This window comes from Schistosoma haematobium, chromosome 3, assembly GCF_000699445.3.
Source record: "Schistosoma haematobium chromosome 3, whole genome shotgun sequence".
In the NCBI taxonomy this organism is placed as follows: domain Eukaryota; kingdom Metazoa; phylum Platyhelminthes; class Trematoda; order Strigeidida; family Schistosomatidae; genus Schistosoma; species Schistosoma haematobium.
The window spans coordinates 33,591,956-33,607,178 of NC_067198.1; the positions used below are offsets into that span (position 1 = coordinate 33,591,956).

General features: G+C 33.4%; 1 protein-coding gene across 1 annotated transcript in view; it reads right to left on the reverse strand.

Annotated features, from left to right (window-relative positions):
* PIK3R4 (phosphoinositide-3-kinase, regulatory subunit 4) overlaps nt 1-15,223 on the reverse strand; it is a 43,751-nt gene that overhangs the window by 18,289 nt on the left and 10,239 nt on the right. Inside the window, exons 4-11 of the mRNA XM_051219037.1 lie at nt 14,809-15,126; nt 12,573-12,952; nt 10,316-10,445; nt 8,773-8,954; nt 7,054-7,656; nt 5,394-5,448; nt 3,821-4,054; nt 1,129-1,571 (exon numbers count right to left, since the gene is read on the reverse strand). Of these exons, the coding sequence (XP_051069672.1) occupies nt 1,129-1,571; nt 3,821-4,054; nt 5,394-5,448; nt 7,054-7,656; nt 8,773-8,954; nt 10,316-10,445; nt 12,573-12,952; nt 14,809-15,126 (2,345 nt within the window). The remainder of the gene's footprint in view (nt 1-1,128; nt 1,572-3,820; nt 4,055-5,393; nt 5,449-7,053; nt 7,657-8,772; nt 8,955-10,315; nt 10,446-12,572; nt 12,953-14,808; nt 15,127-15,223) is intronic.

Consider the following 15,223-nt stretch of genomic DNA (forward strand, 5'->3'; position numbering starts at 1 on the left):
ATATAAGTAAGGAACTTATCTTTACATGATTATTCTGGATTGAAAATGAAATCTGTTCACCATTTATTACATAAAAATGTAGAGAAAAACTTAGGAATCATTTAAATTCAAGAATCAACTGTAATCTTTTTCTTTAATATTAAATTAATATTAAACCACCAAGATAGAATACTCAGAACACTACAGGTTATAGATTGGAGATAATAGTATAATCAGACTACAGGTTCATGACTTAACTTGATCTAAATTCTGCTTGATATATCAGTACGTCTTGATGCACAAATTTGTTAAATAACTGTATGAGATTATACATGCTGACGTACAGTGCTTAATCACATAAATTAAAAACGGAGTATATTTATAGTGTAACTAAATAACAATTCATATTTAGCATGTATATATCACATTCAACTGAACTTCCAAAGCACTAGGAGTATTAATTAAACTAATCTGATTCTGCACAAACCCACTCTATTTGATTTAGTCTGATCGATCACATATCATTAACAAACCTCATATAGAAAAAATATGTGACTCAAAGTGAAGTAATTCGTCGAGAGCTTGGGAAAAGGGATGAAAAACTTTCTCAATTAATCCAACGTATCTAACCATTAATCACGAATACTATGTTGACTTTAACCAGGAACTTTATATCTATCAGCATGGCTTAAATGGATCATCCACAATTTAATGAGCCGATGCCGTGTCCTCAATTAGTCATTTCTAACTTTCTTTCAGCCTAATCTTAAGCAACCGCACATAAAAGAAAATGATGGCTAAACATTTGCTACAAAAGTATTAACCCGATAGGTCCGTAGAGGTTTTCAGACTTACCCTAATCATTCATCATCTCTATCTAGTATCTTGGGAATAACCCCAGTATACCTTACTTGGTGCGTACACTATATGTCAGAATTGTTTCGAAGACAAATAATCGGATACATTCAACAATTAGTCATTTTAAATGACTAACTGATTGGTAAAAAGCTTCTTGAGAGAACTCTTATCACATAAACAAAAGAAATAATCCGAAAGGATTTAACTGATAAATGTTAACATAAAATGCCATAGATTACAAAATAATTCAGCCTTAAAAAAGCTATTATATTTTTGGATACTATGACTTACCGAAAAATAGTTTTCTTAACTTCAATATTAACTAAACGAGCATAAACACTTGCAGGACTACAAATACCTGGCCAAAAATGATGTACCATAGGTACAGTGTCTTCATCTTCAGTTAGAACTCGTGATTGAGACTTTTCAGCAAAGTTAACAGCTAGTCGAGCAAAAGATGTAATATAAGCCACAGATCCTTGACGAATTCGTAAACATGGATGTGCGGTTAATGCTAAAGCACGAGTTAAAAATGAAACTGCAATGGGTGCACTGAGCAATCGTCTACGTAAAAGATTAGTTAGACAGTGTAAACACTCTTCAATAACCATATCGTCAGGATCTATTAAACCCTGTTCGAGTAATGACCGAAGAATTGTAACAAACTGTGCTCCAGTCAATGTTGCCAAAGGAGAAACTTGTCGAAAAAATGCAGCTCGTAATTCGGGTTTACACTTTGAATATAAAAAAGACAGCATACAGTATAATAAGGAAATGCTTTATAATTACAACAAGCTACTGAAAAAAAAACACAATAACAACATATTAAAACGTAAACAGCCCACAAAAAAGTATTGGTCAAGCTAATTTTCAAAATTCTTTATACAGAGTAAGATGTGAATAACTCAACTTTTAACGAACTTTAAAAATATGTAAGAATTAGTAATATTTTAGGGAGGGGATAAGAAAGGTCATTGGGAAATTTAATTGGTAAAAGAGATGACGATTCTGATTTCGTTCTTGAGTAACACCGAAGGCTTGGGATGTTTATTTAATAAAATTGGCCACTAGTCTAAGTGACTCGACATTGCGGGCACTATGTTGAGATAAGATGGTGGTTGGAGGTAGTCAACAGGAAACCCTGGACCCGGGTTTCGTGCTACTTGGCACTCGTCAGCAATGTGTACCTGTAATCTTGAGGGGACTGGTGCTCCCTGACGGATTCGATCCCGTGTCACCCAGCTTCACAGTCAGGGACGTTACCACTGGGCTATAAGGGCCGCGACCGACCCAACTACCTCCAACCATCATCTTATCTCAGCATAGTGCACGCAATGTCGAGTCACTTAGACTAGTGACCACACTGCAACTTGGTCGATAGCATTCGATCCGCACTAAGAAGGACTTGACACACATGATATTGATAACCACCCAGTGGTCAATCAATTGTGATTACATATCAGTCCTATAGGAGGTCGGTCGCGACCCGTAGAATTTATGTCCAGGTTAGGCTCTAGCAATTTACCAGACCTCTGTACAAAACAGTTATGTTCAATCAATGATACTTCCATGGTTTTAACACTCCGTCTAACTATATAAAACGTAAGTGCTAATTATAATCTTGTTCTTCACTTCCTTTTTCTCCTTTGTAAATAAGATAGTGGTCTTGCATTTCTTCCATAAACTATTACGTAACTTTATATATATATATATATATATATATATATATATATATATATATATATACTTGAATCCTAATATTAACCTTTGGCCTTGCCTCGCTGAGCCTTGATTCTATTTGACTACAAATTAGCCTCTGTATTCGCTCGCTGTGCTTATAACTTTGCTATCTGTGCTATCCGCTAATAAACTGTACTCGCTGCTTCTTATTGCCTTCTGATTTCAAACACCTTTGCGGTTCATACAATAACAGTTATCAAGATAAGATTAATTAACAAAGTTAAGCCATTACAATCTAATTAATATAAGGCACCTAATTTAACTTGAGTATTGGGAATCGTTCTTTAGTCGGTCAAAAAAACCAAGAATTACAAAAAATCAGATAAAGTGAAACTTTGTTACTTAAATAAGTAATCTTGTAGTATTAGAAGCCAGAACGACAATTTCATTTACAATATTTTATGCGGAACAATTAATGCATGACTAATGTTTCTGATTAGTATAAATAAATGGTACCACTGTGAACTAGTTTGCTACCATAATTTTCCAAAATTTAATAAATTACTGTGAAGCAATGAGAACGAATAATGATAAATTGTTATAGACTATAGACTTTATTGATGAAAACATTTAAACTGACAATGGAAAAATAGGTGTTATATCCGGCGAAGCAAAATGGATATTAACTTCCAGGTTTGATCTATGGATTATTATTGAATAGATTCCTTTTTTATGATTACTAAGTAACTAAATTTTACATATTCATATTCCTTTTATCATAAGCTTTCGTTTGACCCACTAACTACTATTATATGATGTACTATTCTTGATTTATTCCCAATATATTCTTTACAGTCTCCTCTACTTACAGCTACTTGCATAAATATTATTTTTCACTTTATAGTGTGATGCGATATAGTTTGCTTGTAAATTTGTCTGAAATAGGATAGCCGTATAGCAGAGACTGATTTTGTGTTCTGGACTCAATGGAGAGGCCAAGGCAAGATGCTACTTTATCGAGGACCAATAAGAACTTAGAGTTGAACCACGGCTACTAGTGCTGGTTGGGGTGTCATTGGTTAATTCAGGGACAAAGCCATAGAAATCGATACTCTGGTTGGCGGTTTCGTCACGTAATATTTGACAGGGTCATAAATCATAACAAACGCCGATTCAAGTCTACTCTATAAATAACAATTCAAATCTGAAGTATTTATATTACTTAAGCCACAACAAGTATTAGATTAAATAACATACATAACTTAATAGTGAATTAAACAAAGATTATAATCCTAACACTTACTTTATCATTTAGAAATGTGATCATATGTGATAACAATGTGCCATTTGTACCGGATCGACCAAAAAATGATGCTAAACATGACAAACCATTTGTGTTCATTAGACCAAGACGAACATGTGGATGTGGATCGGAGAGTAATGCAACTAATCTTTCTTGTATATGTAATCTTAAAATAGACAAATAATTGTCAGCAGTTTTATGATCACTTTGACAATCATGTACAAAATCAGGAGACTTGTTTTGATGGTAGATGATGAGAAATATTTTTATAAAAAAAGAAGATAAATTGTCTTATTTATTTAAGGTTAATACAACTTGACAATTTACAGCATTTAAAACTTTGTATTTAATAAAACCTATATATATATATATATATATATATATATATATATATATATATATATATATATATATATATATATATATATATATATATATATATATATATATATATATATATATAAGAATTTAATAAGTTCATTATCAACAATATAGAGCATAAATGTGTATGAATTGAGGTTGCCTAATTAAGTAGTAACATACAGGTGTGTAACAAGGGAGTCAAATGACTAGTTGTATTTATGACGATCCATAAGAGTCGATATAGAATATACGGTTCAAAAAGAAGGAATGAACTTGCGTAATGAAAGGTATGAAACAATATTGACATTTAAGATCTAGAGGAAGATTAAAAAAGGATATATCTGAAGTACGATGGCTAATTCTAAGCCATATTAGCCACGATCAACAACCATTGATTTGGATCATCCCACGGATTCAAATAAAGTAGTATGCACCATCGAAAATGAGAATAATTTTCCTCGATTTGTTAAGAAGTTATTCATAAAATTAAAAAATGGATAAATTTCAAAATAATACTTTTTGTATTGTTTATTTGAATCTTCCCATTGATATTTAGGACTGCGATTGGTCTGTATATTATTGGTATATGTGCATCTTGTGAGGATTGCCTGAATATTGCCTTAAGTCACATGCATTATAAGCAAAGATGGATGGTAGATAGCAGTGAAATCCAAGACGTGCGCTTCGTCCCATTTGGGACTCGTCGGCTGGGTGTACCTGCATCCCAGAGTTGATATGCTGATAAGAGACTGATCAACTGCACTTCTAAACATCAACCACAATATTTAAACAAACAGTACAAAAATGAATCAAAACTTCACCCCACTGCAAAAGCTAGTGGTTATCAGGATTCATGAGCTTAGTGGATAACGCGATGGTGTTTGAAGCAAAAAGAACTTGGATCGAGTGTCAGAGTGAACTACAACTCTTGAGTGCAGGTACATCCAGCCGACGAGTCCCAAATGGGACGAAGCGCACGTCTTGGATTTCACTGCTATCTACCATCCATCTTTGCTTATAATGCATGTGACTTAAGGCAATATTCAGGCAATCCTCACAAGATGCACAGATGCCAATAAGATACAGATCAATTGCAGTCCTAAACATCAAGATAATACTGTTTAATTCAAATATTAAGATAAGAATTTAAAAAAGAGGAAATAACAGTATACTAAAAAAGAAGAAACGAACAAAAGGTACTTAAACTCACTTTATTCTTGACATCAGTTGACTCGGAACGCAACTTTGTTATGATATTGAGAAACCTTTATATATATATGTAAGAAAAAAACAGGATAGTAATAAAAACTACGAATGAAACATGAAGGGAAGAATAAAGTCTTAGTAACCATGACAACTGTGCGGCTTATCGTAAATAAGTGGAAGTTATCAAACTATTTTGACCTAAATACAAAAATGCGGATATCTTTAGCCATGTCATAGGTTAGGATCGCTAAACAACATAGCCCATAATCTATCTCAATAATACAAATGTGTTCATTTTTATCTTCCATCGGAACTAATGTTCCGTGTAACGTTTAATTAAAATTCCAAAGTTAACCCAAAAGGATAAAATACAGAAACATCTGAACCCTGAAATTTAGCTACTGTGACAAAGTTATAAGTTCAAATTGCCAAACATACCTGGTGAATAATCGTTGTCATTTATAAATATTAACTAATCTTATTAAATGCCTTTCCATTATTAATACGAATTCGGATGAACATCATTAATTTATTTCTAAAGAAATGGAAATTCTTAATTAACTGTTTCTAATTAAAACTGCCATTTCTTTTAATAGGAAAAAATATATAACGGATGCACCAGTCATATTTATGTGGTCTTTTTATAGTGATTAAGCTAAAAACAAGTGTATAATGGTAGCTTAGTGCTTAAAGTACTTTACTTTTAAGTACTCCACTTACATCGGTTAACACATAAAGCAAATCTCAAAGTCCGGTAGTTAAACATGTGCTTGACAAATACCTTTCATTGAAAGATAAGTTTATGAAAATCAAACATACTCAGTGAGTAATGGCTTTGAGGAGTTACTAGCGTTTGATAAATATCTACCAAACGAAAAATCTTCAAGATAACTAGATTTTGTGTGGGGCGACTAAAACAACTAGAAAATTAATTAACGCATTGTCTTAAAATTTTAATATATATATATATATATATCCACCTGGAGCCCATATGGGGCTACTGCCGGTCTCAAGCCCGGATAAATGAGGGGGTTTGGCATAGAAAAACTAACTCGCTAAAAAAGGTTAACCGGAAACAAGAATTAATATATAATCTTAGACATAAAGTGTAGGCCTTCAGACCGAAACTCTTTTGAGAATAGTTTAGCACAATTTAGAACGTTTTGTGACATAACTCATGGTTATTTACATTCAAGAAGATGTACAGACATCAGTGTGAACATCAGCACTAAGATACACGTACATTTAGTTGACGAGTCCGGAACAGGACAAAATGTGAGTCGTGGATAGCAAACCTAATCACCGTGTTACTTTGATAAAATCTTGTGACCAAATAACAATGACGACGCAATCCGCTCAGGATGTACATATGCCGTAGAGACTGATAAATTAGTCTTTAAAATTAACACCGGGAAGTTAAAAGTCCATATAAATCAGATGATTTATTAATACTAATATATATATCTTCTATCTTTTCGCCTCTTCCGTTTTTTTATGTCATTTCGATTATCACTATAATCTTTTTACCTACTGAACTATTCTCTACTGTGTTGTGTTAAACAATTTTTTTAGTAATTTCATGATAAAACTTTAAGTTGAATGTGTACATCGACATAAAAATCAAGTAACCAAAATATTTATTAAACAATTTATAGTAGACTAACTTTAAAGAGCATGTTGCCAGTATAGGTAAACATCGTGCCAGAGTTAACCGAACTTCTGGCTTAGGATCTATGCTAAGAGGTGCTAAATTAGGAAAGAGATATTCAGTTAAGAATGTCTCCTCCAAAAATGATGTAAATTCATTAATTTTTTCACATTTCTGTATTACTAATTTGAAAATATGTGTCAATGACTCAATAGCTAAGCTGCGTACCTCACCAGAATGTGATAATGTTGTTAATTCCATACAATAAGGTATTACACGATCCATTAACAAATTTGGTTGCATATGGTTAGCAATCTCGAGCAAACATATTAATGCATTAATTTTACCAGTTTCACTTAAACGATTTGATTGTGTTGAATATCCTTTTTTATCAGAGGTATGCAAATTGTTGCGTATTGAATAAAACGGATCAGTAGTATTGATTCTATTAATTTGCGTTAAAGTTGGTAAATCGGCAGCTGTGATTGGAGTTTGTGTATTTTGACTATATGATGTAGGTCGTAGAACACTAATAATTAAATTGCATATAATAACAGCAACAGTACTTAAATTTTCTGGCCCTGAATCGGTAACCTGTTGAAGGAAATTTGTAATAGTTCTGTAAAGACAGAAAAACGGAGATAAGGCATTCAAAAAGTTGGAAATTGGGAGATATAGCGAGTAAAAGATGAAATGTAGTGATAAAGATAGTTGAATCAACAACATCGACGTAAATTGTGGTAACTGAGCGTGAGAATAATCTTACAGAAAGGATTCACCTTGCTAACAACTAAGTAAAAAAGTGTAACTCTCATTAACTGTAAGTGAAAAGATCGAATAGAACTTATAAGTGTTCTAATAATCTTCATTTAAGCAGATAAATGCGATAAGAAAAATTTACTGACAAATAATGTGAACCATCAGAATAAAATAAATCCTTCTCTGAAGTGTGACTGTATTGTAACCTGTCGATTACTTATTGAACGTTAAAAAAGTTACCGGATTGTTTCATGAATATTCAGCCTCGATGTTATCAAGAAAACTGCTATGACTATACCACTGGGTCCCATAACACAATAACTGTATGTGTTAGTACTCGAATTCTTTCGCATAATGCATATCTATTTTTAATCTACCAATCAAAACACACAAAAAAACATCCAAACACAGTGTATTATTCAGACTCAATGACTCGCATGATTATATGCATAAAATGCAAGATTGTGACGAACGATGTGATAAATCATAATATGTACATCACAAAAACTTTTATGGTACAAATCTGAGTAACAAATTTCTATTTATCTTACTGTAATTAATGAACAGTAAATGAGATGACACTAGTTAATGAGTTACATAAAAGTTTATAATTAGAACTATTCGTGTCTACAATATCCTGTTTCAATCATCATGTATACAAAGTACATTAACTATTCATGAAACACTATGTTTAGCATTTTGAAACAGTTCACATTCATTCATTTTCGGCATTTTTATCTGTTATTTACAACTTACTCTTAATTTTCCGCTTTTTCTGGTAGGTAATCATTCTTCGTTAGGATCAACAAGAGTTCAAGAGTGTGTATAGTAGTTTAAGACTATAAACTATCACATGACCATAGTCTCATTAATATTTTTGTATTCAAATAAATGTAGGAAAACTATTGTACTAATTAATATATATATATATATATATATATATATATATATATATATATATATATATATAACTCACAGTTTAAGAAATGATATCCTTGAATCAGGAGAATTAAGTATTGGGTTCAGAAAGTTTTGAAGATATGGTGTCAAATGTGTATAAAAGACACTTGGAAAAGTTTTGCCTCGTTGTTGTTCTAAATGTTCGGCAGCTGTACGGCGTTCTTCTTTGTCCAATGACAACAAGGTAGAGATTAGAAACTAGAATTACACAAAACATTAAATTCATATAAAATTGTAATAAAATGAAAGGCAGTAAATTAGACTGAACTGATACCTGACATAAAATCACTTAGTGAATAGGAGTAAAATTAATAAAAGACAAGAATGAAGGAAAGTTAATCTATGAGGTTTGATACCTTATAAAGGCGTTGGACCTAACGTCGAGGTATTTCAATACTTTACATATGACTCATGATGAAAGATAAACTAAAAGACGATCAAAGGCAAGAAAGCTATGATACCGAAAATAGAAGGGAAATAAAAGAAATAAAATCAGCGAATGGAAAAAATGAATGCAACTTATAGGACAACAAAAGATGTAAGCTTAAGACGAACATAAACAAAAGACATATGAGGTACAGTGGGAGAATGATATTATGTATTGATTTAATCAAATTCACAGACTTTAACCACAGCAACTTCCCCGACCGATAAGATAATGTCATTTGAAGACCATTAATCCATCTTTTAGTGATCTTCAGTTACATAGACTGTTTGGGTAGGAGAAATATTGTTTTACAGTACATCAAGCTAGACAACTAATAGAGTATGAGTGTGAGGTCTGTGATAATACCCGGGTGCTCAAACCGAAGCAGGTGGTTTTCTTAGGCGGCCACGCCCGGAGCCTTCGACCTGAAGGTCTAATCCACAAGGCAGTGGAGCAACGTCAGGAGATGCAGTCCCATGGTAGCCGGTGACCAACGATTGGTTCATAGGCCATTTGTTCCTTCAGGATACTGGACCCCATGTGACCATTGGTTTGGAGTCGGGGTTTTCCAACTTCCCTAGGTGGAATCTCCATGTCCACCAACCCGATTAAAGTGCCGGACATTCGCTTTTCGTCCTCTTTATTTCGTAAACAACACCCCCGCCGCGATAAGGCAGTGAGTAGGACCTCCCTGGAAGTGATTGTATGCACGTGGCCATGTGAGAGCATTTCGAGAAGGAGAGATGACTCCCCCCACTCTCGACCGTACCAAGGTATTTGGGGGCAGGCCGTGCGCCGGCCGGGAGTCGAGCCCGGGTCGCAACCTTGGGATAGTTGTATGATACTGCTACACTACTAGGATAGTTAAATTTATAAACTAGTGAATAGGAATAAACTGCAATAAGCACTGAACCACAACTCCACGTGGCTGTCAGTTTGAAAGGAAAACATATGACCGCACCAACTATTGAATGAACTGACGGGAATATATTTACAAATCTATACTGATTGTATATAACTAACATGACCATCAATTTATTGGATCAATAAAGCTCATACATATATATGGTCAAATTATTTTCTCTATCCTGATGTTTTAAATTATATTCAAAGTAATTAAGTTGACATTTACTTTAGCATGTTCACATGGAACTTGTTCTAAAAGTTTCGATAGACGACTTTGATCATTTCGTCTGTAGGCCAGTAAATCGGCCAATGTGAAGGCTATTGATCCATCAGTAAACAATTCCAACAGAACACACCTATAAAATTTAATAATAATAATAATAATAATAATAATAATAATGTGATACGAGCATATTAAATACTTTAAATATTAAACATAATGGAAATGAGACATGTTGAACATTCGAAATAATTGATTAATTAGTAAACAATGTTATGATTACGTTTGCAGATTTAACTCCAAGTCAGCTAGTGAAGTCATGTGATTCATCTAAGAGATACATGACTTTAAGTTATCCCAGTTCACTGATATCATTTCTGAATGTAACATTGAAAAGTTTAGATTATAAATTACATGGGAAATATAAGCTACTTGGGTGGGAAAATTAAGAAGTTTCAAAAAGAATATTTTAATCTGTCGAAATTTAGCATATAGATGTTTATTGTCCCCTCCAGCAAATGATGATTAACTGTGAACACGTAACTGATAATTTCAGTAAGATAAAGGTTGTTTGACTATTATATAATATTTGTTACCTCATATTATTATATTGGTAATGGTTTCCACTAGACGTCCTTTTTCTTAGAATAACAGATATGGTATCATTCACGATTCAGTGAATATTATAGAAAAGAGACATCTGAACGTTATTTGTTCAACGCCACGAAAATAACACCTCACATCCTATTGTTATCTATTGCAGACGATCAGTACATCACGAAAACTTCGACTTTTAATTTTAATTTATAAGACTGTTATTTATGATCAGTAAAACTAAATTTATTAATTTTTTAAAATACAGTCTACAATTAGGAGCATGTAACAACGATAAAAAACAAATTACGTACAAATAATCTTTGGATTAATTGAAATAACTAGATCAATAATAATTACTGATATTCCCCTTTTCTCACGTCCTTCTAACAATTACCAATTCACTTGATAACTTCAAAAACAACCACTCTTTACAATCTATGAAGCCAATCTTCATTTCACATGGATTTTGCCCTCCATTATGATTTGAATTATTTGGAAACTTGCTAAAGTAGTTTAAACTTCAGGACCAGTGTTACAGTGTATACACCACACACGCACCTAAGAATTTTATTTCTACGAAATCCCCAAGAGTTCGATACAACAACTGGATATTTAATCCAAAGAAGAAAATATAGTGGTGCTGTTATAGTAAACCTTTTTAAAAAAGAATCTTTATTAAACAGTTTTAAGATATGAAAGTTTGGAAAAGGCTAACTATTAGCTTGTGGATACCAGTTTTACAGTCATCGAAAAGACATCTTACTTTTTACATGGATATGAAAGTTAATGAACCATGACAAACATTTTTTTGACTCAGGTAGTTGGAGGATGTATTATACCCTGCTTACCTTAACTTTTAATGGCTACCATAGGAGTGGGATTTAAGACAACTTAGTAGAAATCAAGCAATTACTCAACTCCAACCCATCCAGCAATTGACCGTTGAACTAAGGTGTGTGGTAAAGTGAAAACTTCCTAGCTGTGGTCAGCGTGGTAATCACAAAGCAATAGCCATAAGCATTAAGTAATGTGATTTGAAATCGGTTAGTCAGGAAGTTAATGTTCATTCTTTATCTTTCCGTACATCTTGACTTTTAATGCAATTCCATACTTCTTAATGGAGAACTACTACGGCCATCATCAAAAAGGTACAAGTATTTATGAGCCATTGTCTACGTAAGATACTCAATATCCGTTGGCCAGATACCATCAGCAACAACCTACTGTGCGAGAGGACAAACGGGCTTCCAACAAAAGAGGAAATTAGGAAAAAACGTTGGAAGTGGATAGGACAGACATTGAGGAAATCATCAAACGGCATCACAAAGCAAGTCCTAACATGGGATCCTGAAGGAAATTGGAAAAGAGGAAGGCCGAAAAACACACTATGTCGGGTAATGGAAGCAGATATGAAAAGGATTAATGGCAACCGGAAAGGATTGCCCAGGACAGAGTTGGATGGAGAGTGCTGGTGGGCGACCTATGATCCTCCACGAGGGGTAACAGATGTAAGTAAGCATATTTCTTAACTCTCCACAGATTAGTTGCATATTACAACACTGTTTATCTTTTTTTTCCATCTCCAACAAAACTGACTACCGATGGGAACATTTACCAGTCAACAACAATAGTATAAAACGTTTTTTAAACAAAAAAACGAACTTACCCAATCGAAAATAAATCCATACTTGGTGTTAAATGACAATCTAAGTCAAGTAAATTTGACGTCATAAACTTTGTTCGTTGCTTTAAATCAATCACTTCATCATTAGAATTTTGTGTATCACAGTCTTCAGTGTTTAAGATGAGCGAAGGCGATGAAGTTACACTGAGTTGGGTAGATAATTCACTGGAATTCGCAATCAAATAAGACGATTCACTTTTAGAGAAGTTGTTATTATTACTACTACTCAAATCGGAAATTTCAACGGTGAGTTGTTGTTTATCAGACTCGATATTGTATTCCTTGTTTAAAGGATTCGATTCGTTTACCGTAGTAGGTTTTATCAAAGTATTATCACACACATTTACAAGCATGTTTACATTCTAGAGATGAAGAAAAAACGTAGTAAGAGGAAAGCAATCAATTAAGATGAAATAGATGAGGTGATTTTAAAAACGATATCGGTTTCATTCTATGCTGGAAATTACCAATGGTCTACAACGAACAACGCATTAACCAGTTGCTTATTAAACTCTTCAACTTTAAGGTCCATTTTATGTCCGTTGTTACAAAATGAATCAGCAGCCGTTAGGAGTGACTTGTTTGGTTTATTTTTTAAACAACACTCCAGACCTTTACAACCAGTTTTGTAATGATTGATTGGATGATATTTAATTATAAAGAAAATAGTTATTATACTACAGGGAAATGTGAATTAATGATTAAGTGAGTTACATGTTCATCTAAACAACATTTTAGTTTAAATTTATTAAGTGACAGTTAAAGTAAATACACAGTAACAGTTTTTGAATTTATATAACTTAAGTTTACATTTGAATGTTACACAAAGAGATTCAAAATATCACTCTACAACTTTTGTATAAACTTTGAAGATTTAACTGATCAATTACAATAAAGTGAATATCACTGATAGGTTGTAAAATCATACATTACATATATAGAATAGACCTAAAAGGACATTTTTGGTTGATTACATTTACCACAGATTGAAATCATGAGTCAGTTGAAGCTAGACCACCATGGGAAACCTGGAAGCACTGGACGGTCGTTTCGTCCTAGTATGGGACTCCTCAGCGGTAAGGAATCCAAGATCCCGCGCCCCGTGGCATTCGAACCCAGGACCTACTGGTCTCGCGCGCGAGCACTTAACCATTAGACCACTGAGCCGGCATCCAACGGTGTTAATGTCTAACTTCAACCAATCCACGAAGTTGCGCCACCGTATACCATTGTCTTCAGTGAGCTGATATCTCACAACAGACCTGGTTGAACTCCACTGGTAACGGCTTCTCACTAGAACTTCAGGAGTATCTCTTGAAGTCAGTCACTAGTGAGCAGATGATTATTATCAGAAGGGGTTTGTGGAGATTTTAGAAATTTCACAGATTGAAATCATGAGTCAGTTGAAGCGGGGTGCGGGTTAGTGGATGCGCACTGCTGAGGAGTCCCATACTAGGACGAAACGGCCGTCCAGTGCTTCCAGGTTTTCCATGGTGGTCTAGCTTCAACTGACTCATGATTTCAATCTGTGAAATTTCTAAACTCTCCACAAACCCCTTCTGATGATTACATTTAGTTTTTTTTTCTATGATCAAATTGCAACTGATATAGGTGTACGATAATAATAACATATTTGGGTAAAACATTGAATAAACAAAATCATTTTAAGTCAAGTGGTACGTGATAAGCGAGCAATTACATTATTTTACAATTATTAAAAAAAAACATACTTTGGACTGGATTTGATTAGGGAGTTGGAATCAGTTATTTTCTAATTATTGTTATTACATTCAAACTATATCCCAAAGCACAAGTAATAACAAGTCATTTATATCGGTATTAGAAGTTTGTTGAAATTAACGATTACATATAACTTAACCATATAATCTTATTACTATAATTAACCGTTCTCAATAACAATGAATCAGTTAATTTATTCCTAAAATTACTTGTTCATATGTGAATAAGATATGGATTCGATTCAATAGACTGTTTGCTTATTACATATGGTTTCGGGAAAATTACTCAGGAAGCCAATAAAAAATTACTAACTTATTACATATAGCACAAAGTTTTGAATAAATTTCAAATCATAATTTTAGGCCAAGAAAAATTGGAGAAAATTTTAGGAGAGAATCTCAATAAACTTATGGGGAAAACATATTTCCTTAATGTGGACAACACTTATTGTAAAAATCATGGATTACTCCAATTTTACGTTTTTTGTTTCTTCAGAGCATATAGTTACTTCTTCCAAAAGGCTGTCCAGATTTGTTGCTTCGGAACCAGTAACAGTTGGAGTGGTGGTTGTGATAGTGGTACTAACAGTTGTCGTTGTACAACTGTGTACTTCGACAAAGCGTTCTGGTGCTAAATAACAAACACGTCGACGTGATGAGTCAAAAAAATGTGTAAATTCACTCGGATTATCAGATGGTAACCAAACTGGTTTAAATGGAGCTGGATCAGCCAAAAGTACCCATCCCCAAGAGGTGATCAATACATTTTCCGCTTTAATATCTCCATGACAAAGAGACTGAAATATAAAAATAGCAATAAAATGAAAAATCATTTATAAAAGATTTTTACGAAAAATTCTAGTCAGTTTTTAAAATGCTTTAAAATTTGTAAAA